The sequence below is a fragment of the Neolamprologus multifasciatus genome, chromosome 12, assembly GCF_963576455.1.
Source record: "Neolamprologus multifasciatus chromosome 12, fNeoMul1.2, whole genome shotgun sequence".
Classification (NCBI taxonomy): domain Eukaryota; kingdom Metazoa; phylum Chordata; class Actinopteri; order Cichliformes; family Cichlidae; genus Neolamprologus; species Neolamprologus multifasciatus.
The window spans coordinates 35667023-35681360 of record NC_140450.1 but is presented as its reverse complement, the minus strand read 5'-3'; the positions used below and the strand labels follow the sequence as shown (position 1 = coordinate 35681360).

The following is a 14338-nucleotide window of genomic DNA, read 5'->3' as shown; positions in this document are numbered from 1 at the left end:
TTTGTGTTGCAGAAGGCTCAGTTCTTCTCTTTCTACCATGGAAGAAAGTGGTCAGTCAGAAACTCCACATACCTTGGAGAGCTCATTTTTACACCTTCAGGGACCCTAAAGGGCCCGACCAGCTCTCTCCACCTCCTCGCTGATGATGCAGCCTTGTTGGGACATGGTGGCCGTCCACCAACCATCCACCACTGCATCCATCTGGACCATCCAGGGCTGCGCTGCACTCATCAGTGAGCAGGACTGTTTGAGTCTTCTTGTAGTTCTGGGCCCACTGCAGCCGTTCCTGCTCGTGAGCTTTGGTTAGAGGTGGTTTATGCACAACTGCAGGTCTCTGGAGGATCCCACAGCTGATGTTTGCAGGGCTCCAGAGGCACCAGCAGCTTCAAACATGTGTTTGCTGCTTTGTGATGGACGTTTAGCAGCTGCTCTCTTAATCTAACCTTCATCATTGTGCCTTTACCTGCACGACCCCGTGTGTGCTCTGACTCACAAATCTCTTACATTATGATGATCACACTTAAGTTTTCGTGAAATATCTGAGGTTTTCATTACGTGTCCAGGCATTCAACTATTTCATGCTTTTCAGCAGCAGAGATCCTTTTTCCTTCCTATATTGCTTGAAAACGGTGGCCTGCTTAATAATGTGGAACATCCTTCTGTAGTAGTTTGTCCTTTAATTGGGCTCAGCTGGCAAACTAACGATCACAGGTGTCCGAGATTGAGCCCTGAGACACAATTTCATCCATGGGTTTAATTGAAAAACAACTTATTTAATCTGTACGACACTTAAACACAATAATAATTAGGAACGTGGTGTAGACCGTGACGCTGTTCCACTCCTGCAACACACAACTGACATCAGCTGATTGTAGCGCAGCTGCAAGAACTGATAAGCTCAATAGACAGGTAGACTAACAATAGTAGGGAATTGGGCTACCACTTAATTCCCATTCCTAATGAAAGCCAGTGTTGAAATCTTTGGTTTAAATTGTCGTATCTGTGGAGGAGGTGAGGAGAGAGGTGCAGCAGGGAGTGTCTGCAGCTCCGTCACAGTGTGAAGATCCTCTGTCACTAAGTTGCAAAGATTGTTTCACATTTGCTTTAAAAATATCTATTTTTTGCACATTTTGTGCTGTTTCTTCACATATTGTGTGTGTGTATAATGTGCTGCAGCAACAGTCTAGGGCAAGCCTATTCAAATGGCGGCCCAGAAGCAACCTGCGAGTGGCCCAGCCTGTGGTCCTGGCAGAAACACAGAGAAAACGCAAAAAATTAATTCATTAATTAATTTTTAAAAAAATTAAAAATTCCTACAGCGTAGTGTAGACTGTGAATGCAACACTCCTAGTAGCCTAGCAATATTTAACCCACAATGCACCGTGATGTAAACATATTAAACAATCATCGTAATATATGATGCGACAACAGCATGTCTTTCTCACTCCAAAAGCGCAAAATTGACAATGAAAACTGTCGGTTTAACCCTGCCTGGACTGACAAATACTTCATTTTACCGAGTTTAATAATCTTACAACAGGAGTTGTGCTACCATCCTGTACAGCCCAAGAGAGCTGCAGCATCTTCCCTTCGTGTTTGCTTCTTGGCAAAGCAGAAAAGGCCTTTCACAGATTCTGAAACAGTGAAATACTGCATACGTGGTGGATGCGGTGAAAAGTGATGAAAAAATTAAAGTAAGTGTGACATCTGCTATTAAAAACGTGCCCCTGTAGGACAGTTCAAATATTCGTAGAGTTGAAGTTCTGGCGTCAGACGAGTTTGAAATGCTGTTAGATGACCTGAAGGAAACTGATGTGATGTCTACAGCAGGAGATCACAGCTCACGGCTTACTACCGTTAGAGGGACACACAGCTGGCAAAATAATGTTTGAGAAGATTTCAGCTCTTTTTGAGGAAAATGTTCTGGATATGTGTGTCTGTATACTTGTGACGGATGGGGCTCCATCCATGGCAGGAAAAGTGAGTGGTCAGCGAAATATTTATTTTAATTTGAAAGGGAATTATCAAAATGTTTTTTTGTTATTATTATTATTATTTCAAATGTGCAAAAAATAGTTTAGTTATAGTTCCCCTTTTTTTTAAATGGACCTGTTGGTGTGCATTTGTGAGGTCAGCAGATTTACAGGGGAAAGGAATAAAAAAATTACTTGTTTTTCAACACAGTTGTGTGGGTTTGATCTGCTGCTTACTGGCTTCAAAAAAATATCTGGCCCAGATAAATTCCTCGGTTTGAAAATCTGTCCCAACTAACTTCGTAGTTGAATAGCCATGTTGTAGGGTGAGCTGCACATGTGTGACACACACTGTGTCTCTTCATTGAAAGTTCAAATTGCCTTGATCAAAGGAACCCGACTACGTATGTTGGTGTGGCCTCAACCGAAGCCTCAGAGAAGAGCACTCCTCCACATACTAAAATATTGAGGTGGTTTTTGGGGAAACCTTCCCACCGAGCTCAGCGTCAGTATTTTTAGACTAAGTAGAGGTCTGAGATCCCCCACCCTTCTCCTTTTTCTCGTCTCTGGAGGGACTCGTCTGTTCCCTGCTGGATGTTTCTCTTTCTAAGCAGCTGAATATGAGGACGATGCACAGAGTTCCCTCAACCATGCGGTGTAAATACGGTGTCTGCATCATTAAAGGCTTTATGAACTGTTTTCTGTTTTAATGTCTCCACACTGACAGCTAACGGATTCGTCCCAGGTGTCTCCATCTCTGCTCCCGTATGTATGCGTATGGAAAAACGGCGTTCCTTCTGTTTTCTTGTTGAAGTGGAACTATTGCAGTGCTGTATGCACATCCGAGGGCCCGCATGCACAGAATAATTCATTTGATGCTTTGATACGCGATAATGGACCCAGTAAGGTATTATTCATACGCCCCAGATCTCTTTGGAGAGTATGGCTTCTACAAAGTGTCCCGCTATCTTCCTGAGTGCCCCCCTCCCCTCTTTTAAGACGCTCTCGTCATTTATTATTTAAATCCCTCCATAATTCATCCCGCGCCCGCCAATACCCCCTTCTTCACTCATTCTTCATTTAGTGCAAATTAGCACGAGCTCTGAATGTTTTTGGAAAAGTAAGCAAACGGAAAGAAACGGCAGCGGGTCGGTCCGGTGGATACGACTCTTATTTCCTCAGTCCTGCCTGTGATGTGATGCCATGTGACATATTGAGTCTAATTTGTAGCCTAAAGAAGCAAACAGCTGTGGCCTATTTTGTTTAGCTGTTGTTCGGGTGATGTCACCGTTTGTGCCTCGTAAGGCTGCCTCGCTTTTGGCGGTTGGTGTGAAGATGTCAGGAGAATTTTGTTAAGCTGCTGATGAAGAGGACAGGGGTTGTGTAGCCTTTAGATAAATCTGATAAGTCAACCAAGGCGGTTGTGTGCATGGAAGACATCTATTAACCAGTGTCACAGATTCACACATACATTGGTGCCATATTTTCCTATGTTGGACCGTTGGGACGTTCATAGAAGCCACAACAGTTTGAGCCCAGGAGGCTGCTGCCGGCATATAAAACTGAAGCTAACCCGAGCCAGCCTTCGCGTCCGTGACCCCGATGCTGTTGTCGTTTACTTTCACTAAACAAACGAATCACTCAAAACTCCTGCAGCTGTTTAGCACCCACAGTACTTCCTGTTTAGAAAGTTCTAGGTAGCGTGTATAATGAGCTCATCAGCAAAACTAGAAACACTTTTGGACACGGCTGTCATTCTGCAGTTAATTTCTGATGGAGCGACATCAGAGGCTGCGCTGCCTGCAGTGGTGAACTCACTATATACTCTATATCTTTGGTCTCCACCTAACCGGTTGCAGCAGATGGTTGCCCCTCTCTGTTGTGGAGATCTCTTCCTGTTAAAACGGAGTTCTTCCTCCCCACAGTCCCCGAGTGCTCCTCATTAAGGAGCGTCTGATTGTTGGGTCTTTGCTCTGATGTTGCGGGTGAGGTGACTGTAGGGCTGTTCGATATAACGATATAAAAACATCTATCGTTTCATTTTACGCTATCGTTTGTTTCGTGGTGTCGCAAAATAAACTGTTTACGGCAATATTTTTTCATCGTTTTGATGTCACTGTAGTGGCTACATTAATTTATTAAAGTTCTCTCTTTCTCTTATATTTAATATAACCACACTACGGATGGACAAGCGCCTGTTTTTATGTGTTGTCGTTAGCAACAACGACGGCAAAACCATCGCGTGTCCGCTTGTTTATGTTCCACATAAACCTTTCACAATAAAGTTCAAGATCCTGTTGAGACTTTTCAAAATAAACTGAATCACGTGAAAGATGCAGATTATTTACGGATGAGAAGTAAAAAAGACGCCAGGTGCTAAAAAATAAACCTTAGACTCAAACGTTAGAACAGGCTTTTCCCCGCAGCACGCCGTGTAATAAACACTCACAAAGAAAACGGCGCCGTTACAACTTGTGTCTAAAAATGTATCGTTTCATGCATCGGTTAAAACAGCGGTCCCCAAGCCCCGGGCCTCAGACCGGTACCGGTCCGTGAGTCGTTTGGTACCGGGCCGCGAGAGTTGAGGCTCAGGTGTGAAATGTATAGTTTTCAGGGTTTTTATCGGCGTTATTTTGTTATCGTTTTTATCGTTTACTCTGTTTTCCTGGGTCTTTTCACGTGTGTTATGAATAAATCTCCTTTTTTTCGGTACCGGTGTTCTGGCAAACCATCCTACCTGTTGTTTCTGCGCATGCGCACAACACAAAATTCAGTGGCAAATTGTCCTACCTTTGTGAATATTAGCTAGAAAAATACTCTGACGGGTAAAATTAACTGCCAAACCAACCTACCTTTGTGAATGTCACCTACAAGCATACTTAAACTGCTAAAATTTTGTGGCAAATTGTCCTACTTTTGTTAATCTGAGCTAGAAGCATACTTTAATAGCTACATTTCAGTAGCAAACCATCCTACCTTTGTTAATAACAGCTACACACATACTCTGACGGGTAAAATTAAGTGCCAAACCATGCCATCTTTGTGAATGTTACCTACAAGCATACTTTAACGGGTAAAATGAAGTGGAAAACCATCCTGACTGTATGCATATGAGCTACAAGCATACTCTGATGGGCAAAGTTAAGTGGCAAACTGTCATACCTACTTAAATTGGTGCTGGAATGACTCTGTGACAGGAGAAATGTGCATAAACTACTTACGGTAGGACGTTTTGCCAAAGTAGGATGGTTTGTCAGAACACCGGTACTAGTTTTATTTTGTTGTATTTATCCGCGACACCTTAAAGACCGGTCCATGAAAATATTGTCGGGCATAAACCGGTCCGGTTGGAGACCGCTGGGTTAAAACACTCGACTCCAGCTACATGACGCGCAGCTGGAAACACTTCACCAAGTCGAGCTGCCCGAGATTCACAGAAGTTACAGAAAAAGTTACATTCTTGTGATTTATATCGTTATCGGGACGATAGATGTCTTAATATCAGGATATGAGATTTTGGTCATATCGCACAGCTGTAGGTGACTGTTGTTGTAAATGATAAAGTTGTATTTAAAAGTTGAAGTGAACACTGAGCAGTATCAGAGCCAGGGCTGCACATCGGTTGATTATTGAAGAATGTGAATAATAGTTTAGGGGATCTTAAACGTGGTATTACAGCGTTTAACTGATTGTTTCATTTGCTCCCAGAGAAATGAAGAGTCTGTTGTTGTGGTTTCATTTTAATGGAAAGAGACGATATCGATCAAAAATCAGAATTTAAAAACTTCTGGGCAAACTTTAAACCATTATTTCCGTCTCTGTACTGAAGCACATGTGTGACTTAACTGCACAGTAGCGAACTGCTGAACTGGGTTCAATATTCATACCTGCTCCTTCCTCCTGTGCAGGTCTCAGCACGTCAGCCTGCTTAGACATAACATTACTGCTGAAAAAGCCGACAGTCTCACTGCCTAAATATGCACTGACGGTCTGTATTTGTTGATCATGCATATTGATAAGAGTTTTGTTTTCTGTGTCCACAGATGCAGTCGGGGAAAATAACCTGGGTAAGTGGAACATTTTGGGAGAATTCAGATACGCTGCACTGAAAGTTACTGTAAAGATAACACGTCAAATATCAAACGACTGAAATCCTGTGGTTGGTTTTTCCACTCTGTTGTTACTACAGCCAGAATTAATGCTGGTGCTAGTATAGTCTAGATACGTGGCATTAATTCACCTTATACAGTAGAGGTGGGAATCACCATACATCCCACGATACGATATTATTGCAATTTTTAAAAATATTTTGCGATATTCAGATTCTGTACATAAAGGTAAACTTTATCCATATTCATTTTCTCTAATATCAAAGTCTCACACTCAGTCTTTCTCTCATTTCAGTTTGATTGTTGACAAACTGAACGGTTTGTATTACAGTCTAGTCCAACTTAACTGAATCAACCATCTGGTACAATTATAGCTATTCTGAACTATGCAGTTTATGAAAACTATGCAGCCCCTTCAGCAACTGAAGAATTTGAAAGTAAATTAAAACAAAATATAATTTTACATTAAATAAAAAAGTTTTAAACTTAGTTAAAATAAAACATGTCTTAAATTAAAATAAGTAAACTGTCATGTTTATTGCTGCCAAAAACAAGTTAAACACATTTGGACAGTGAAGGAATGTCAGGATTCTTGCTCAGAAAAAGGATCAACATGCTCTGAAGTCAGAGCACAAAAACCTTTTTGTAACAAAGTATCGATTTCTGCTGTCCCTGTATCCATACATTATTAGCAAACAAAATATTACCATACTACACAGTATCCATTTTTCCCCCACCCCTACTAACCAACCGGACATAGTGGTGGTAGACGAACAGAAGAAGACGGCCGTAGTGATCAATGTAGCGGTTCCCAATGACAGCAACATCAGGAATAAGGAACACCCCACCCCTATTATACAGCACACATCGTGTTGGACTGTGTAGCTGCCTTAAACAATAATTTTCAATAAAGTCGTCCAGTTACTCTTTTCTAGCCTTTGGCATCTCGTCTGCCCGGCGACACATTCACACTCTCCTCCTCCTGTTAGTATTGTTGGACTTTAACTCAGCTCAGACTCACCTGGTCCATGCTTGATGGGGGCTTGATGGGGGCTTGATGGGGGCTCACTTTGCTGAGATGTCCAACACTGATCAGCATAGTCAGTGTAGAGCTCTGTCGCTTTCTCTCTTTGGTTATTTATTTGAGAAAAGATCACATTTTATTTTGAAGTGAACATTTCCTTAATGAGAGATATGAGTTTGCTGTTTTTGAACGACGTCACATTGAACTACAAAAAGAGAGACTGATGCAGAATGTAGAGTTTTTAACAACACATGGATTTGTAAATATGTGTTTATTTAAATCAGAGGTAAATGTGCTCAGTTATGGGAGAGCAGCCATGTTTGATTGGTCATTACGTGACTATGAGACATGCACAGAAATGCTGACTGATGCAGAACAGGAAGAGACATCTGAGCTTTTGACCGAGCGTTACATCCAAGAATGGAGCCGCCACAAAAACAATAAAACGTTTTGTAAATGGGTGTTAATTAAAGAGTCGGCCACGCTTATATAGCCTGTGCAAAATAAACATTTGAGAATATGCCATGCAAACTGTAATAGGACGTAGACAGGACACTGTGGGAAATGTGGAGCTTAGTCGAAAAACAATGTGGACAAATTTGACTTGTTCTCCTCGACTGGAGAACATGATGCCCTCCTGGACGAGAGCTGAGATGCTGGTGACGCAGCCCAGGTCACCTCTGTGTGTCAGATATCCAAGAGTTTAACGTTACAGAAGAGCTAGCAGCAATGCTCCGAAAGGAGGATGACAAGGAGTGATTCGGGAATAAAGGAAAACTGCAGATGAAGAATTTGAACTACAAGCAGACTAGCATAGCACTTTTTTAAAATGTTGAATAATGATAACGTGATGGCCTGTTTCACATTTTCATCGCCTAATTGTAACGTCTACTCTTCTGCTAAGCAGTTTATAAAGAGATAAACAGAAGGGAGTCCAGCTGATTGGTGCCAAACTACCAATCAGGTCCAAACGGATCCAACGCAAAGGCCAGCATAGGCAGGGTGGGGGGTGGAGACCAGTGTCAGGGTGAATTGTGACAGAAGGATGGCAGCAAGAGTGAAGTAGAAACCTGCTGATAGATGGTCCTAACAAAGAGCTGCCAGGGAGGAGGTCCATGCTCATGCAAAGGATTGGTGTGGTACAAGAGGAGGCTAGAGATGACGTAAGAGGACATACCGTATTTTCCGGACCATAAGGCGCGCTGTCGATGAACGGGTCTGTTTTCATACATAAGGCACCCTGGATTAAAAGGCGCATTAAGTGAAACCAAACAGTCAGATAAGTCAAACGTTGCTCAACTCTTCTCAATTCTTCTTGCTTCCTCCACTTCCGTACCATCGATTCATTAATGTTGAGCTAGCGAGCTAACTTCCTGTTAACTTCCTGTTAACTTCTAACTCCGTTGAATTTAATAAATCCTGTTTTCATGGATGCCTGGATGTTAAACTTGATTGTTACACCTGGTAAAGCAGCAACTAGGGCTGCCACAAACGATTATTTTGATAGTCGACTAGTCAGATCATCATCCATTGGACATAAAAGTACAGCTTCTTGCACCAGCAGCATCTGCTCTTATATAACTATCATTAGCTTACAGCTTTAAGTGTTTAAGGTATGTGCTAACTAAAAATAAAGACAAGATGATAGTTTGTTAAATTTTAATGAAATTTGCAGATTGTTTCGGTGAAGTTTAATAAACTCCTTGCTATCTAAAATATAACAGGACACCGGAGTAAATTCTCGAGCATCTCACACTTCTGATAATCAGCTGTCTGCTTGATGTTTATTCAGCTGTGTAAAAACTATAACTTTAATCTCAGCCAAACCGATTTACTCAGGAACAAATAAAATACTAAAAAAAAGCCAAACAATAACATTTTTAAGTTATCTAAGTGACTTATATATCATGTTTAACCTGAGTAGCGAAAGTAGCGGTGGGTTTGAAAACAATTAGCCGGGAGTCCGGTGTTCTCACGGCTCTAGTTAGCCTAGCCCCCGGCTAGCTATCGAGCTAGTGGCTAACAGACGTCTCCGAAAACGTCGGAGCGCTTTTGAAAATATGTGGTGTCTTGATAAACTGAGCAGATGTTTGAGGTTTACACAGCTACATTCTCGCCTGAAAATATGTTAAACGTTTATTTTGTGACCCAGAAAGAATAATAAGAGTAATATTAAAACTAACTAGCTGCCGCCATTGTTGGAAACTGCGCTGGGCTGCGCTGGGCTGCGCTATGAATTCTGGGACACAGCTTCTTCTTCTTCGGGGTTTAACGGCAGCTGGCATCCTTGTACATGCAGTGCTGCCATCTTCTGTTTCAGTCCGTTATTACACTCTTAAATCCTACTACTTATTCCTGCGTCTTTTGTGATCTTACAAAGCTTCAAACGACGCATCGACTATTAAATCAGTCTTCGACGATTTTGATAGTCGACTAATCGTGGCAGCCCTAGCAGCAACACTGATCGTTTTATTAAAGATGAAAGAATTTAGACAGTTTGTAACTCTCAGTGATGCTGCAGCGTTCGTTTGACTTTAGGACCTGAAGCAGACGGAGTTTAGGACCCAGACTCCTGACTACAGCAGCCGTAATGCTCCCACAATCCAGCGGCTTCGTAGCAAAGTCGTACCAAAATAGTTTTTGACAGATTTCTGAGCGCCGTGTACATAAAGTCAGCTCAGTGAGCACAACCAGAATTCATACATACGGAGCACCGGATTATAAGGTGCACAAGCTTATATATATATAAGGTACACTGTCGATTTGTGAGAAAATTAAAGGCTTTTAAGTTCACCTTATAGCGCGGAAAATACAGTACATAGAAAATAAACAAATAAAAAAGAAATACGTATAGAAAAGGAATCGAAGACAATAAAAACACATAATATAAAATACATATACATACTCCCATTAAGCTGTGTCTAAAAATACATAAAATAAAAAAGCAAAATTCAATTGTAGTAATAATGTGAAGTACAGCTTTACGTGGTTACTGTCCTCTGTGGGTCACATGCTGTGGGTTTACTTCCTTTAACTAACTCAGACTTTTAAAACCATCTTTGCCTGAGAGGATTCACCTTCATCAGCACTCAGTGGTGACACGTACACCACGGGACGTCTGTGATCGTAAATCCACAGAAGGTTATGAACATTATATAATGTGCGGTGTGTCAGAGCTGCAGGTACAGGAGAATTCTCTACTTAAATATTAAAAGCGTCACTTCAGACCTCTTCTGTGCAAGTAGGCAGCAAAGTGGAGCTAACTTTGGCATCTGGAGGAGCAGCATTAGCACAAAGCAGCTGTATATTCGGTTAGTAGATGAGTTCAGCTTTCCATATGTAAGAGCCGTCCATGTGCTCATGAACAGCTGATTATATCCCTGAACTAAGAAGCATGCTGATGATGACATGTGTCCAGTGTCTAAAGGACTTTAGAGTTGGTCACTGCTATACTTGTGTGTAGTTTGCTAGCAACAGCACCTACTTCCAGGACGCTGCGTCCACACTGCTGCTGTTTGTAGCTGCAGGTTAGCTTTGGTTTGGTTTCTCAGATTAGATCACGGTTCTAGCTCAAATCCAGCCTTTCAATTACATCATCCATTTCTTAGAAGGCATGCCTGCCAAAAAAAGCACACGAACAACAATGTTTACTGCAGGTACAGGTTCCCGTTTGTCCCCTGAGAGCTGCATGCACGGCTCCGAAAGGCCGAGGTGAGACGCAGCCAGCCCGCTGCCTCTTTGTCTCCACGCTGAATCCAGCGAGACCGGCGTCTCCTGGTGTCTCTGCCTTTCTGATTAGAGATCTCCTTGGGGAGTAATGACAGAATTGTGCTCCTGTCAGTTCCTGCTGCTCAGAGTGGGCTAATAGTCACGTTAGCGCATGCAGCATGTCATTAGCTGTGCGCTAGTAGCCCAACGAGGGGCGAGTCTGTCATTTTGAGGCTAAATCACAGGGCGGGCAGGCCGGAGATCACAGTCACAGCGGTTCTCTGTAGCTCCAGTGTTTCCGCCCACCCTCCTCTGCCTCGCTTAATATGCAGCGACTTACACATACTGTATTAACTCTGAGGAATTACTGCGACGTGGGCCGGAGAAGGCGAATGGAAGTCAAAGAGAGCCACTGTGATGGCTGCTGATACAGCGATCATTCAATCAAAATCCTAATTTGAAACACGCTGCTTATTTCTGACTGTGATTGGATGATTCATGGTTATCACTCGGATGATTAGCAGGCTTGCGTAGCATCTATCAGAGCATGGGCTAATCTGCTTTGATTATTAGCCTCTAAGCCGTGCTTCCACGCTGGGCTTGTCGGGTACGCGGTGATGAGAAATTGCGCTCTCCTCGTGTTTGCATTAATCTATCTGTGCTCACTCGCCAAACTGATAATTGCACGGCCCAGGCTTCAGGTCACCGCCTCCCCCGAGGGATGTTTTCCTGTAAACGTGCAAACATTCCTTTGCACTCGTGTGTAACGTTCCAGCGTATCAACCGGTTTTTGAAGAGTAGATAAAATTTGCACATTCTTACCGTGACAAACGAAATCTCCACCCTTGTTGGGTTACGTTAGATTCAGGTGTTTGGGTTTGTTCACCCCGAGGGATGCTCGTCTGGTTTGGCTCTTTGACCATCAGTGGACGTGTGCAGCGTCCAACCTGAAGAAAAGTCTGCAGATCAGCAGCCTGCATGGAGCGTCTGCTACATGCATGCATGCCGTGGCCGAATGCTTCTATGCACAATAAAAACTTCTGCACATTTTCCAGCTCATTGGTCACAGTGGGCTTTTAATGCTAAGCACAACTTGCCCCACAGCTGAAACTTTACGGGGAATAAGCTGAGCACGATATATTTAAAAAAGCGCTCGTGGCTCCGTAAGAAGATAAGAAGTGGATCTGTTTTCTGATCCACGTGAGGCAGATCTTAGCAAAGCCGTGGGTTGATCCGTGAGTCTGTGGGACGAGCTGATAATTGCGAGCGAGCGTGACCGTGTTATACAACGCGCGCGCGTCTTCGCTCGGCGCCGTGACCTTCTCCGCCGAGATTTGCGTCCGCCTAACTGCCCTTTTGCTGGGGCATGTTGTGTAAGTGAAGGGGCCACGACGTGAATAACATTGGTATTTGTGCAACGTCCTGTGCTGAGCGGAGAACTAACTGGAGCAGGAGAATGGCGCCGCTCGGCGAGGTTCACGGCTGTTATTCCTACAGGCCGTGAGCGTGAAAGCAGCTAATGACATCTGACAGTTCTGGAGCAAGAAGAGGAGGGCTGGACAGAGTGGGGTGGGGGGAGGTTGGGGGGTTAAGAGATAGAGTGGGATGGCGAGGGGGTGGCTGTGGGAGAGTGTGGGGGGGGTGAGAGAAATAAGGGATGAGCTCGATGTGGACAAAGCAGGGATGAGGGATACGGGAGGGGAAGGGCTAAAGAGGCGAAACTGTTGGGACCTTTTGTTAGCCACGACCCAGTGCCACCACCACGGGCTTCTACCTCCACCAGCATCCAAATATTCTTCCCAGATGTCGTCCAGACCTCCAGCTGAAGGTTGCCAGGCTTTAAATCTTCGATGTCCACATCCAGACTCCCCCTGAGTTCATGCAATGGCTGCCATTTTGAAATCTGCCTTTGAGGGAATTCCAGAAACGCATCCAACGCGCTTACGTCCTCGCAGATATGTTTAGCCCCCCACCTCCTCCAAAAATACGCCCCAAAAATCACCAAAGTGAGTTACCAAACCCCCAAAACAGACAAAAGATTGAGTGTAGAGGTGGGGGGGTGAGGATTGGGGCGTGACAGATGGAGGGAACGTGACAGACCCCCGTCCCACCCCAGCTTCAGCACCGCTGCTTTAGAAGAAGGCGTAGCAGGCGTGCTGCTGCCGGACTCACCTGTGAGCCCGACACGGCGGAGCGCTCTTATTGTCTCGTCCTCCTTCAAAATAAAGGTGTGAGGGTTACGTCTGCTCGCCGCTTCGTGGCATTCAGACAGTCTGCGTTGGAGTTGCACGGCGGGTGTTGGGTGCCCCCAGCTGTTTTGTACAGGCTCAGTGAAGTTTGGGGTGGGGTCTCCACTCTAAACCCCGACTGCAGGTCGTACGTTTGGGCTTGTCTGCATTGGTTTGAGCTGTGTGAGTATTTTGAAGCATAATTGTGCTGCTATACGTTCACAAAGCTGCTACAGAGAACTGTGAAAACCATTTTCAGTCTCCAAAGCAAACGAATCATGTAAACGGGCTTTTGACAGCCTCATGCAAACATCTGTACTTTGGTCCAAAGCAGTCGTCCACCAGTGGAAAAGAAAGCAAACATCAAAGGTGGCGCTGGCTGTTTGGCTGTGGATGAGACGATCAGCAGCCCTCAGCAAGCTGCTGGCCCACATCTATACGTTGTGATGGCTGCGGTCACACGCTGCTCTGCAGATTGTTGATATCTGTGAGTGAACAAGTCACCTCATGCTGCTGACTTATCGGCTCTTTGTCTTCTGAGCTCAGAGGGGCTCTGGGTCTGTGTGTGACCACCCTCTGCTGGGGGATTGTGGTACTGCACCTCCATCGCCACTACAGCCTGACGAGGATGTGATGGTGCAACAGAATGTTTTGTTTTAACGAGGTAACGTCTTTCACGTGTCTTTTGTTTCCCACTGGGCTTAAAGGCAGCATGAAAGCAAAGTTTGGCACTAAGCTGGGATTAAACACTTCATGAACGCTGTCATTCAAAATAGTCCACAGTCTAGAAGGTGTATTAACAAGTGACTGTGTGGTTACCAAGGTTACTGCTGTAATGTAAAATATGTTCTGGAAAAACAACATTATTCAACATCACACATTTGTCTGTAAAGTAAATACTACTGCAGGTGATCACATTAGTTACTCCTGTGTGTGTGTGTGTGTGTGTGTGTGTGTGTGTGTGTGTGTGTGTGTACATGATGGCAGAACAAAGTCAGAAAAAGAGAATCTGTAATAGCTGCTCACATGTATCACATGTGCTTTATAACACACAGTAGCTGAGCTTCACACTGGGAAGGATTAACATGTAATTTTAATGACTTTGCTATTAAATTATTGCCAACTAATCAATACAGAGAGAGAGAGCGTCAGTCACACAGGGGTGAAATTGGGCTTGAAACTCAGGGCATTGGGGGGGAGTCCCTCCTCCTGTCCTCAAGCTTGTGACGAAGGCATGATTTCACCTTTGACCTTTCGTCATGCTGACTTGGCCCACTGTTCCCACAGCTTGAGCAT

General features: G+C 44.0%; 1 protein-coding gene and 1 long non-coding RNA gene across 3 annotated transcripts in view; one reads left to right on the top strand and one right to left on the bottom strand.

The window, feature by feature from the left end:
- nr6a1a (nuclear receptor subfamily 6, group A, member 1a) overlaps positions 1 to 14338 on the top strand; it is a 131258-nt gene that overhangs the window by 68897 nt on the left and 48023 nt on the right. The window contains exon 3 of one of the 2 annotated variants that reach the window (XM_085179497.1): positions 6017 to 6040. The exons of the other annotated variant lie outside the window; for it this stretch is intronic. Within the exon in view, the coding sequence (XP_085035623.1) occupies positions 6017 to 6040 (24 nt within the window). The remainder of the gene's footprint in view (positions 1 to 6016; positions 6041 to 14338) is intronic. 2 annotated transcript variants of the gene reach the window in all.
- Positions 4214 to 14322, bottom strand: LOC146507446 (uncharacterized). The gene is made up of 2 exons (XR_014877120.1): positions 4826 to 14322; positions 4214 to 4763 (listed from the first exon to the last, which is right to left on the bottom strand). It is a non-coding gene; the product is annotated as an uncharacterized LOC146507446 (long non-coding RNA).